This window comes from Trypanosoma theileri, assembly GCF_002087225.1.
Source record: "Trypanosoma theileri isolate Edinburgh chromosome Unknown TM35_Tth_93_V1, whole genome shotgun sequence".
Classification (NCBI taxonomy): domain Eukaryota; phylum Euglenozoa; class Kinetoplastea; order Trypanosomatida; family Trypanosomatidae; genus Trypanosoma; species Trypanosoma theileri.
Window position 1 is genome coordinate 1,221 of NW_021639935.1, and position 11,710 is coordinate 12,930.

An 11,710-nucleotide genomic window follows, 5' to 3' on the forward strand; every position below is an offset into this window, starting at 1 on the left:
ACAAGGAAATAAAAACAAAAAGACATGTAACACAGCCCAATCACAGTAAAAAGATGGAGGAGACATACAAAAATAAAGTAAAAAATACAGACTAAAAATATGAGAAAAATATACTTTAATAGAAAACAAGGTTATGAAAACCACACAGAATTAAGATTAAAAAAAAGAAAAGAAATCTACAAAAACAACTACTCCAATAAAATTATCTTAGCTACCTGTGAACAAATCACATCAATAAAAAAAGCAAAAGAAATCATGACCAAGATAAATTACCTGAATTATTTGATGAAGGCAGTTCCGCTATTTTTTTTTTTTTTTTTTACATAGGCTACATAACAGAAAAATAGCGCCCCACCAAAAACAATACCGCTAACAACACGAAAAAAAAACGCTAATATCAAAGAAATAACGGTGTTTTTCATCAAAACTTACGGCAATAATAAAATTTCTCATGAAGGTAAAAACAGAAAAAAAAATAAATAAATAAGAGTGTGAGAAGATCAAAAAATACCAAAGGAACAATAGCAGGTCAGCACGTCTCGCAATTAATTTTTTTTTTTTAATCAAGGCCAACTGGACGCACCACAAACACGTGAGTCACCCCATTCAAAAAAAAAAAAAAAAACAATGATTCCCCCCCGGAAACGACGAACGCCGCCGCAGAGAGTAACCACAGCAAAAAACGCACGAAATACCCACCAAAAAACCCACACGAACGGTCGACCCCCGTTTGCTTTCCCCGTCGCCGTTCCCTGGCCCCACGCCGGGAAAAATCACGCCACCCGATCCTGCCGCGGTCCCTTCCCAAAAGGGCGGTTGATCCGGGATTTGCGTTGTTCTCCTTTGGGTTTCCTTGGCGGCGGAAGGCCGAGCCCAACGCAAACGGCGCGAGGAACCCCATACGGGCGCCGCGGGCCTTTCTCGAAACATTTTTTTTTTTCCATTGGTTCCCGATTCGGTTCCCTTTTCGGGTTTGCGGCTGTGGAAATGGTGAGGTTCACGGAACCCACCCGTCCTCTTGGGATTGCTTTGGGAAAGCTCTTTTGTTGGGTCCCTTTTTGCGGCTCACCCGATCCCGAAGAAACCCCTAACGGCCGCCACCACCGCCTTGCGCTAAGAAACGTGCCCAGGACGCCGCCTAAAACCCAAGGTTCCCGGCAGGTGTGCCCCGGGGGAATGGAAAGGTAGAGAAGATATTATTTTCACCATGAAACCGTACAAAAAAAAAAAAAAAAAAAATGTTATGGAAGATCGTTGGCTTCTCGGCGTCGCCCCACCACCAGTTCCCCAAGACCACTGGAGAAGAGGAAAGGCGGGCTTGATAATACTTTACACACAGCGACGACGCCGATTTACTTCCCACAGCCTTCCGAATTTTTTTTGTTTTTTTTGAAGGCAGTTCGCGCTGGGCAGAGCGTTATGGAGACAAAAACGAATTCTCAATATTTCAAGGCGGAGAGGTAGAAAACAAAACTCGCACGATTTGCAAGAATCTATGGCGACGATTCCTTGCATGAAGTTGCACATGTTGCTTGAAAAAGATACAATAAAACCTTTAATTATGCTATATTGGAAATTCTCTGCAGCACAAGGATGGAAATCCTGGTTTCATTACTACTGCAAGCATGTTTTGGTATAAAATGGAAGGTGAAAAAAAATTTTCGGTTGTACAAGCCTTCGAAAAAATATAATACTAGGGAATATAAGGTCCAATGTAGCAGTTACATGGGTTTTGCTTTACAACGGGACGAAGTTCGGATGCAGGAAATGGTTCTCGCAATGGCCGGCAACAGGGTTTCATCTTCCTGCCAGCCGGCGGAAATACGCTCAAATTGTTCCTATTTCTCATAAAAAAAGTACACGATATGATTTGGTAAATTGTTATTTGGTTAAGCCCGCAAAAAAGCAACGGGAAAGGAGTACCCCAAGCCCTTCCTCATTTGAGAACTTTGGGAAACCCCAGCGGCAAGCTAAAGTTCTTGAGGGTCGGAAGGGTTCCCGAAAGAACGCATTCACACTTTTGATGCCAGAACCAGACCCCCAACCAAACGCCAACGCAGCGCTTTTAGGCAGATGATGCGTCAGATTTCCCATAACCCAGGCGGTCCAAATAAAACCAACCCTTTAAACGCGCATGGGCCAATTTACAGTTTTACATTGACGCACGCTTCGAAGCGGCAAAGGGTTCAGAACGTATACAAACCCTTTTTTGAGGGCCCAGTTGCGGCACAACTTCCCAGCAACCAAACGGCAAAGTTTATTCCCGGGATCTGGGTTCATCAGGATACTCATGAGACCATTGGGGGGTGTGTGAGAAAAGAGAAAGCACCCTCCAGGAAACAGGCAAATAAATTAAATCGGCCCGCTTTGGGGTTAACCACCCCTCCGGAAAGGATCGTCGAAATTGCCGTGACACCTTTGCCGTTGCACTTCTTTCTTCGGGCCCGGTTTGCTTGCCGAAAAAAAAAAATTTATTTTTTTTACAGCGCCTTTGGAAGATAAAACAAAATAAACCTACAGCCGGAACCGTCCCCGTTCCCCAATGGCTTTTTGCGGCTAAGAAAAGTTTGCACCCTAGAGGGCTTGAGAATGGTTTTGACCACGGGAGAGCGTACCCAACCAATAGTTTTTTATTTATCCTCAATAAAGGCTCAAAAGCCACTTGGGATGTCCGCGCTGGGGTTCCCGAGTTGGTCAAAGGGGTAAGACTTAAGTTCTTATGCGCAAGCTACGTGGGTTCGAACCCCACCCCCGGCAATGTTTTTCCTCATTTTTTTTTTGAATATGAAACGAGATGGCCAAGTGGAACACTAGAATTTATTCAAGGAAACTAAATGCACTCAATAAATGTTTGAAGTGGGTGGTCTCCATAAAAACCAAATTCTTTTTATTTTTCTTTTCAATACATGCGTTCTTACAAATGGCATTCCCCTTGTTGACGTTTGTCCATCGAAAGTTGGAGTCAATGCCCATTATCCCTTATTGTTTTGAGGGAAGTCATGGGCCAGCAAATTCTACTCTTGAGAGTTTTTTGGGTTCATAAGCTACAAACGTAATACAGCACCGGGGCCAGCAGAGTCGTACTGGGACAAAACTTTATCAAAGAATGTCCTGTGGTGCGTATCAGCGTGCTATCAGCAGCAGTTTCTTTTACATATTTCACTTTAATGTGAATGCTGCTAAAAAGGAGAGGCAGGGACCCTAGAGATAGTAACAATTATGCCCTCCAGTGGCGGAAATTAGATTTGGCCGCTGAGGGGACTCAGAGATGCGAGAAAAAAATACATGTTCATGCCACCTACGAGATCCATTGTAATTTCATTACCAATGCGTACTCTACATGCCCAACGGTAGTAAAAACATAATATAAAAACAAATTGTATTTATGTATATTTATGTATTATTCTTGATGGCCCGTTGCATTGGAGTAACATCCATAAAGTGACGAAAAAAAAAAATTCGTTTGGGAAAACAACTGGGAAATCACACTGGGTCAAATAGAATTTCTTCACAATATGTTCTACACTTTCTGTACTATTGGGTGACAACTGTAAACATCACAGAGATGATTGACCCACCAACACAGGGTAAAGAGAAAACTTTGCATTTGCTTCTTCTCGAGGGTAAGGATCAGAAATTCACTTAATCGTTCAAGGCCATAGGATGCTTTGGCACGCTGTGCGATTTCGAATTGCCCCACGAGAAGAATAGTAGCGTTTACTTGTGCAGAATGCCAACAAGAACGCTCCATTGAGTGATTTTGTTGAATGAACATTGGTTCCTGCTGTTTGGGATCGTTTGGGCTGATGCAAGAAAAAACTGGAACGTCTGCGACTCCATTTTACATTTGGCCAAAAAGAAAAAAAAAAAAAGCTCATGATTGGGAAGAGGTTTCCATGGCCTTCGCAAGCCGTCATCCAGTCGAGTTTTCCCCAGTGGCCGGGGTTTTTTTTTCCGTTTTGAAAGAATTCTTCTTTAAAGCGTCCCTCTGGGAAGTGGTGCGGGCCAATTGTCTCGATAGAAGAGGGTTAAGTGAATTTCTAAATATTGCACGTTTCACTATGGGTTTAAAAACTGGGCTAGGAGTCTACCAAAACCGTTTCCCGATTTCTGACGTAGGATAATTGAGTGGTTGCACCCTGGTTTGCAACCCCATGTTGGTTAAGAATTGGTCCTTTTGACTACTGAAAATTGAGTCGGCGGCCACTCTATCACGCTGGAAACGATCGGGTCGCCCCATCGCTCAGATTTATGGAACAAATTGGGACCGCAATTTGCAACCATTACTTTCTCAATAGGAATTGCAAATTCGCTGTGGAGTTGTTCAAATTTTTTTTTGGCGGAACGAGTTGCCTTGAAGGCATAAATTCTACCCTTTGTGTTTTTCCAAAAGGGGCGCAAGACGTTGAGAGATGACGTATTGTGGGACTGGACGTTTGGTTAGTATGCAAAAAGGCGACACCTTCTGTAGTTTCTTTTCGTAAGAATCAATAATGAATTTATGTTTTTGGAAACCTTTTTCAAAGGAAGAAATTTTAAGCACAAGAGGCGGTGGGGGAAAAATGAAAAATATAAGATACTTCTTTTTTTCCCGTTTTCCCCTTTATAGGGGAAATTGGAGTAGACCAATCCTGTTGCATTTATTTTACCCGAAAGAAAATTATCCGTGCTATAAAATAACCTGACTCAACTTGTAATACTTGAAAATCTTTTTATGCAGAACCTACCGCTCGTATTTTTGATGTAACGGCGCAAAGACTGGTAGCATCAGACCCTTCGAAAAGCTTGTTGCGGCCAGGGAGCACCGGAAAACTTTCCGTGGCTCCCTGCTTTTCCTCTGCCACCATCCCGACCACATCTCGCTGAGTGGACTTCGCCCGCGTGCCGCCAAGCTCTTGGACGACACCCTCCCCGGCGGTTGCCCCATCCAACCGACAAACGGCGAAGCAAACCGCAAAATGACAGCGTTCGCATTCTTTCTTTAGGGGTGTTTGGGTGTGGCGTGGTTCGTGGTTTTTTTTTTGAAAGCTTGCGATAAGAATGGCAAAGCCTTACTTTTTGGAACTACAGATTTATGGGTTTTGGTAAACCAAATTCTATTTCTTTTATCTTTACAGTCTGCCTAACAGTAAGTTTCTGAAAAGCCCACCCAACCCAACCCACTCCGCCCCGAGCGGGAAGCGGGATAAAAGGGCTTCTCAGCACTTCCATTTCGTTAGTTTCTGTTATGTGTTAGCAATCATCATCGGGAAAAGATTTGATAGAGATATGTAAATAATGCATCAAAACTTGTTTGAACAATCATGGAAACAAAATATTTTTTCTCTTGTGTTTTATTTCTTTAAAGAGGGAGTAAGGCTAGGGTATTCTTTTACCAAAAAGGTCATTTCCCATCTTGTATCCCCTTCTGCGAGTGCTTTGGAAAACATCCCGATCGATTTCTTAACACCATCCAAAAACTCCAATCCGACATTAGAGAAGGTTTTGCGGAGACTTCGTCTGCCAAAGCCTGGCGGCTGGGAGGGGGTTGTTGGGTAGGCGTTTTTTAGCCTTCCACCCATTCTATGGAGTAGGCAAGGTTCGTGTCATTTTTGCGAGGGGTGGTGGTTCATGGAGTTGGAGCATCTTGTTCAAACAATTAAGTTGGGAATCACCCCAAAGGCTGTACGGAATCCCTCCCCTTTATTTTTAATCTTTCCGCCCTCCGCTTGTCCAATTTCTAATTCTACGCGCGTTTGGCCGTCTTGGTATATTTATAAGATCCCAATAAATAATTTACACACAGACACAAATATGTCAATACACTCTTTTTCTTATCAAAAATAAAGCTGCGCAGCTACAACATTCATCCAACACAGAGGAGAAAAAAAAAGAGACTCCGTATAAGTTGAACTGGTTTTCTGGATTTATCAAATTTCTCTTCACCCATATTCGAAAACCCATTTTGAACTACACCACTCAAGCTTCATTCAACGGTAAGAAAGTGAACCATTTGCTTATGTGTCCGTTTTCGCGTTTCTCAGGCGGCATGCCATTTTAGAGTGGTGGTGAAAACTTTATTTAACACCTCAAGCGTGCATCCGATAAACCATAGAGAAGAAACATGATTGAATGACCCTTTTTCGTTTGCTAAATCTGTATTGGAGATAACTGAACCTTTCCAATGGATTATTTATTTCCTGGTCCTCCTCACTTTTTTCCCTTGACGGACGTGTGAGGGCGCCTCTGTTTACCCTTATACCGTTCAATAACCTCTACCGTAGTATATTTCCAAGTAATTCTTTCTTCTATTATTTCGTTTTAAGAAAAAAAAGCGCTAACAATTATTGTGGTAATAGATTTGCTTCTGGTACTAAAGGTCTGCTGGTTTTACCCCTGGCCGTTGGCAACCGCATGCCGGGAAAAGGTGTGGATTTATGATTCCCCAGCCGCCCTAAGAAGATACTCCAGTGGATATGATTTTCTTACCGGGGCACCGCGTCACCACCACCAAGGTGAGGCAGGCCCTTGAATCCCAACTCGCAGGGCAACACCCTACATCTGCATATTGGAACCCTTGGGCTTGTTAAACGGCTGTTTTGGCACTTGGTCCGTGGGGTCAAAAAAAATAAAATAAAATAAAAATAATAATCAAAGACCCAGATATAGCAGTCATTTCTGGCATTGATGTGGTTTAAAATAAATCACAGCTTTTCGTATGTGTTTCTTATATTGCGTATGCGTTCTTTGGTCGGATATTGTACGCCTTAAAACGTACACATGGCTCAAAGAACAGACGCCATCACTAGGCCAGAGTTCAGGCGCAGCCACCCCACCACGCCTTACGAAGCGACCCTGGCATATATGTATTTCGCTGAAAATTTCTTCTTTCTGTTTCTTTGCCCTTTTTTTCCTTTGGCGCTGCAGCAAATTTCTCCATTGCAAAGGCGAAGGCGAGTGGAACCCATCCAAGCTAAAGCAGGGGAAGAGGCGCCGATGGCGGAAGCCGAAGGGATTTTAAACTCTTTTAAACTAAATCTTCTTTCAAAAGTTTATCTTGAAAATATGCGGAATGCCATTATGTAACAACACCCATGGTTCTCGGAATTCACATAAGGTAGCAAACAGGAAACTGGCATCAACCTCTGCCGCGGTTAGATTTTACGAGCAACGGAAAATAAAAAAAAAAAGAAACGCAAGAAAAAGGAAAGAAACAATTTAAGGCAGTATTGGAGATATTTTGAGGTCCGATAAAGACTCTTGTAGCCTCATGAATTAGATGTTTTCTTGGAGCCCTGGGGGAAAGCAAAAATACCTAAAGTGAGCCTCGCTAATTATCAAATCTAAGGGTGGTACAGGAAACCTCTTGCAGAAAAAAAAAAAACTTCCTTACTTAAAGAAAAAAAAAGGCACTACATACCAATAAATGTATAGTTTTCCTTGTATGTGTTTTGGGACACTTTCTAAAAAGTATTTTCCCGTGACTTGCTGTAGCGAACGTTTTACACTTTAGGAAGAAAAAGGTAAAGTTCCAAAAAACCAATGTGCCAATTAACAAGAGCGGATTGGTTTCCTTTGTGTTCGCGGCATCATATTTTTGAAAGGACTCGGCTCAACAAGGAACTCTTCGCAAATAGGAAGCAAAAAATTCTTTTAGTTTAGAATTGAAAGGCCGCCCGCCCAGTTTGTAGAGGAAGGGTCGGGAAACGCCGCCGTGACTTTCTGAGGCGCCACGCCCGATGCATAAGGGAAACTGCTCTTTTTTCCAAATCGGTCTTTATTTTATCTCCACCAATTGAGTGGTCGCAGTGGTGTTTTTCTTTTTTTGTATTTCCACTCGATTTGGGCCAAAAAATGGAGACGGTCCATAAAAAAAAACGATGTGGGAAGGGAAAAAAAAAGGATTCGCTCGTTGCTTTAACCTGGAAATTTGTGGTCCGTGAATCAAACGATTTCACCCATGACGTCCGGAAACGCAGGCACATTCTAGAAGCAAGAGTCTCCATAAATCTGTGATGTTTTGGGGAAACCTGAAAATATTACACCTAATTTCCTACAAAACCCCACCGTTATAGATCCTTAACGAAGTTAAGCGGAAAAAATGTTTCAAGGAATAATTTTAACTATTTAATTCCCCTTTAAGGCTCAGGGGGCCGCCGTTGTGGTACAGGAGGGTTTTCGGCAGACAAGCGAATCGCCGGCCCTTATAAGGGTTTTGTCAATTAATCTTTCGACTTATTAGATGCAAAAAGAAAAAAAAAAAGATCAACCGTCAATGTGTAAAAATGGATTCTGTAATATCATCAGAAATTGGGTTAAAAAGAGTGAAACAGTATTTTAATGCTCAAAATGTGTATAAATCAAAGTGTTTGAGATGGAAAAAGAAAGAAATATATCAACCACAAAGCATTTCCTGAAGCACATCTTCTGGGATTAGGTAATCTCTTGGAGATCATATCAGTGAAATATCAAATTATATGATAACCAAAGAAGTGATTTAAACTACAAGATCGAAAGAAGATTTACAACAGACTTTCCGTATGGCCATTGTATCTCGAGAAAGTTTTAGTCATAAGGAAAACTCTGACATCATGGCACCCCCAGCTTGGCCAAAGGCAGCGCGTTACAAAATTGCCGGGGCCCAGTGAACTAATATATATTCTCTGCGCAACATTGCCAATTACGCAGAGCAATCTAAGCCATAAAGAAAAGTAAAAAAAAAAAAAAAAAAACGGTATTTGAAAAACACTTTGCATATTATGGCTATTTCCATTGCATTTCTTTTTTTTAGTGAAAATCTGGAGATAAATGCGTGCACTTCCCAAAAAAAAGTGATGCCAACCAACCGCCAAAAGATAAATGAAAATATGTCTTCCAATAATCTTTGAATTTTCGTGTTTTTGGCCGTCGTTTTGTATGAGTTATCGACAGGCGCACGGTGCTTGCCATCATTCTTTCATACAACTAAAATGGTTTCAACCACCACCTGGTGCATCGCGGGTTGTTTCTCTGAAATGAGGTTCATAGGATCAAGGAAATAATGTATTTAGGCATAAAACGCATTAAAAAAAGAGCAATATCTAGTTTTTCTTTTTGCTGTTTCTTGAGTTTTGTTATTTTTTTTTACTGGCGGCCACGAGGTAAAAGAAAAAATTCCAATTCGATTATCAAGATATAATTAAGTTTGCTGGATTGGGGTACGATTCCTGAAACTTTATGGAAACTACCAATTGTTAACTGCCGAGCCGTACTCTCCCATTGCCGGCCTTTATTGGTGGGAATCAATGGGGTTGGAAATCAACAAACCAACCCAAAACAAAAAATGAAAAAAAAAATTTAAAAAAATGGATAAACCTACTATGTTGAAGTTATAAGAAATCAATCGCACGCACCTTCCTCTTCTATCAATTTTTGACTCTCGGGAGCAATTTGCGTTTTCTTCATTCCCATTATTTTTTAGGCGGGGCCATCTGTTTGGTGCAACATAATGGCATCAAAGGCGTCGGCCCTCACAGCACTTCTCAAGGAACGTCTGTGACTGAATGGATTGTGTGAAAATCGTTTGCGCTTTTGTGCTGTGTCGTCTCGGGACTGGCCCACATAATCCAGCCAATCTCCTTTTGGGAAGGCATGTTTCCCCATTTTTTTTTTATAACCCCGCGCAGTCAAACGGTGGTGCTATTTTCCGGTTTTGCCTTCTTCTTGGCGCCACTTATTTGTCGATATGGGGCCTTTCCGGCGCATGGTTTGGCAGACTTGACACGCAATCCAATCAAAGAAAAAAAGAAAGAGTTTTTTTTTTTCTTGGCAAGTGGGACGCTTGCAACCTTTTTTTTTGCGGATGACGTTCTGCAACCGTTGGCGGCAGAAAGGCTGATATGTCACGATTCCCTTTCGTGATACGAGTTTTCAATTTCCCATCTTTTTTTTTTTTTGGTTCAAAAACAAAAGAATAATCCTTTCTGAAACCAATTAGAGTGGCCGACATCGTAGCAATAGTTTGTAGAGACGCCGTGGGTTCCATTGATGGAGATACGTTTTTTCTTTCTTTATTTAGCTAGCGCTCGGTGAATGGATTTGATATCCTCTGCTTACATGAGGGTTTGCTCCAAGAAATTTGGTTAAACCCATTTAGGCGACAACCGCCGGGCAACCACAAAACGAGAAGGATTATAAAGTGAAAATGTTTTTCGGCATGATGCCGGTGGGGTTTTTTTTCTTCGCCCCTGCAGGTTGAAAGTGGCTGCATTTCCCTTGGGTTTTTAACTTGCCTGGGGTCATTTGGGTGAGGCGTTTTCCCCTTTTCTTTCCAAAAGTGTTTTTTTTTGACAGCTTCTGAAAAAAATGATCGAGTATTACGTTAATAGGAATCAAATGGTGTATAGACTTAAACTTCTGCAATATGATTATTCTTTTTCATCTTCACACTCTCTCAAACGTATTTTTCTGAAAAAAATTAAGCTTATAAATAATGAAAATGATAAGTATGATCCGTCTGTCCTACTTCAGAAAAGCGCGGTTGACCAGTACGCAGGCGTTCGCAGTTTTTCTGGCCCATGACGGCTCTACGGCTTTTGCATTTGAATTTCATCCAGAGGAAGCTCTGCATTTAGGTTATCACATGGATAATTTGTTTACACTCGAAAACGGCATACTGATGGTAAAAATGGAGCCAAATACATCCATGAATTGGGAGGCCCGCGCCCTTCCACGATGAGTTTCGCTATGCCAAGAGATGCGGCTTTTCCACATGCCGTTTTGGAACTACGTGTACGGTTCATTGCAGATTGGGAGGCATTGGAAGAAAAACAACCACCATCATACCACCAGAAGCAACGTGCAGGAACGCAATTGGGGGACGACAGTTTTAAGGCAGAGCCAAACGCAAAGGTAAAGGTCCAGGAGATGCAAAGACAAATGACACAAATTTGCCATTAAACCACAGGGGCAACAACACAAATGAGAGAAATGCGTCCACAATTGTGGGCGATTCAGAAGCAACTGGGGGAAAAGCAAGCGCAACCCGCGGCAGCACTGCAGCAACTCGTTCAAAGAGAGATTCGGGCGGTGGAATTATTGCAACAAATAGTGCGGGAGCAACCCAATGCAAGCGCGGCGGAAGACAAATATCGGAATGACTGCAACGCCCTCAACAAAACCATTGATTTACCACAAAGCCCATGGAAACGGGATAAGGCACCAACGGCGCACCAGGAATGGCCTAAAATTAGGATTTCAGGGGATCACAGGGCCCCCGGCTGCCAGCAAGGAACGGCGGCGCCAGGCCAGAGGAGCGGATCTTGCTTTTAAAGGAATAATGGACTATTTGAGGGGGTATTGCCCAACCAATTGGCGACCGCATGCCGGGAAAAGTTTTTCCCATGCCGGCGAACCCTTCCCCAGATTATGGCGAGGCATGGGGCGATTTTCTGCAATGAACGCGCCCTGTTCGTAGTGAAGGGGTGGCGGCGCAACGGGTTCAAATGGGACGATGGCCTTGCGCAATGGCGCGGGCAATAAAAACGGTTAAGGGGCTTCCGGGGGCGAGGGTGCAGGCCATTCGGGGGCCATCGTTGGGCTTCAAAAAAACAGGGCAATCCTTTCATACAGGCCGCCATGAAGTGTCAGGAGAAAAATCCAGCACCACCACCATCCAGCATGGCACGCTGTTTCAGTTGTAGCCGTATCGGGCTTCATAGCTCTACGCGCCGTGTCGCTTTGCTAAAAGAAC

The 11,710-nt window shown here is 42.7% G+C and overlaps 5 protein-coding genes across 5 annotated transcripts; all 5 read left to right on the top strand.

Annotated features, from left to right (window-relative positions):
• Window positions 1-627: 627 nt before the first annotated feature.
• TM35_000931000 (uncharacterized protein) lies at window positions 628-1,188 on the top strand (the record flags this gene model as incomplete). Its single annotated transcript, XM_029031507.1, has 1 exon — window positions 628-1,188. The coding sequence occupies one exon, from the start codon at window positions 628-630 to the stop codon at window positions 1,186-1,188; it is 561 nt and encodes a 186-aa protein (XP_028877186.1).
• Window positions 1,189-2,073: 885 nt separating this feature from the next.
• TM35_000931010 (uncharacterized protein) lies at window positions 2,074-2,502 on the top strand (the record flags this gene model as incomplete). The annotated part of the gene is made up of 1 exon (XM_029031508.1): window positions 2,074-2,502. One exon carries the CDS (start codon window positions 2,074-2,076, stop codon window positions 2,500-2,502), a length of 429 nt encoding a protein of 142 aa, XP_028877187.1.
• Window positions 2,503-3,767: 1,265 nt separating this feature from the next.
• TM35_000931020 (uncharacterized protein) lies at window positions 3,768-4,124 on the top strand (the record flags this gene model as incomplete). The annotated part of the gene is made up of 1 exon (XM_029031509.1): window positions 3,768-4,124. One exon carries the CDS (start codon window positions 3,768-3,770, stop codon window positions 4,122-4,124), a length of 357 nt encoding a protein of 118 aa, XP_028877188.1.
• Window positions 4,125-6,759: 2,635 nt separating this feature from the next.
• On the top strand, window positions 6,760-7,065 carry TM35_000931030 (uncharacterized protein; the record flags this gene model as incomplete). The annotated part of the gene is made up of 1 exon (XM_029031510.1): window positions 6,760-7,065. The coding sequence occupies one exon, from the start codon at window positions 6,760-6,762 to the stop codon at window positions 7,063-7,065; it is 306 nt and encodes a 101-aa protein (XP_028877189.1).
• Window positions 7,066-10,947: 3,882 nt separating this feature from the next.
• Window positions 10,948-11,289, top strand: TM35_000931040 (uncharacterized protein; the record flags this gene model as incomplete). The annotated part of the gene is made up of 1 exon (XM_029031511.1): window positions 10,948-11,289. One exon carries the CDS (start codon window positions 10,948-10,950, stop codon window positions 11,287-11,289), a length of 342 nt encoding a protein of 113 aa, XP_028877190.1.
• Between the last annotated feature and the right edge of the window lie 421 nt (window positions 11,290-11,710).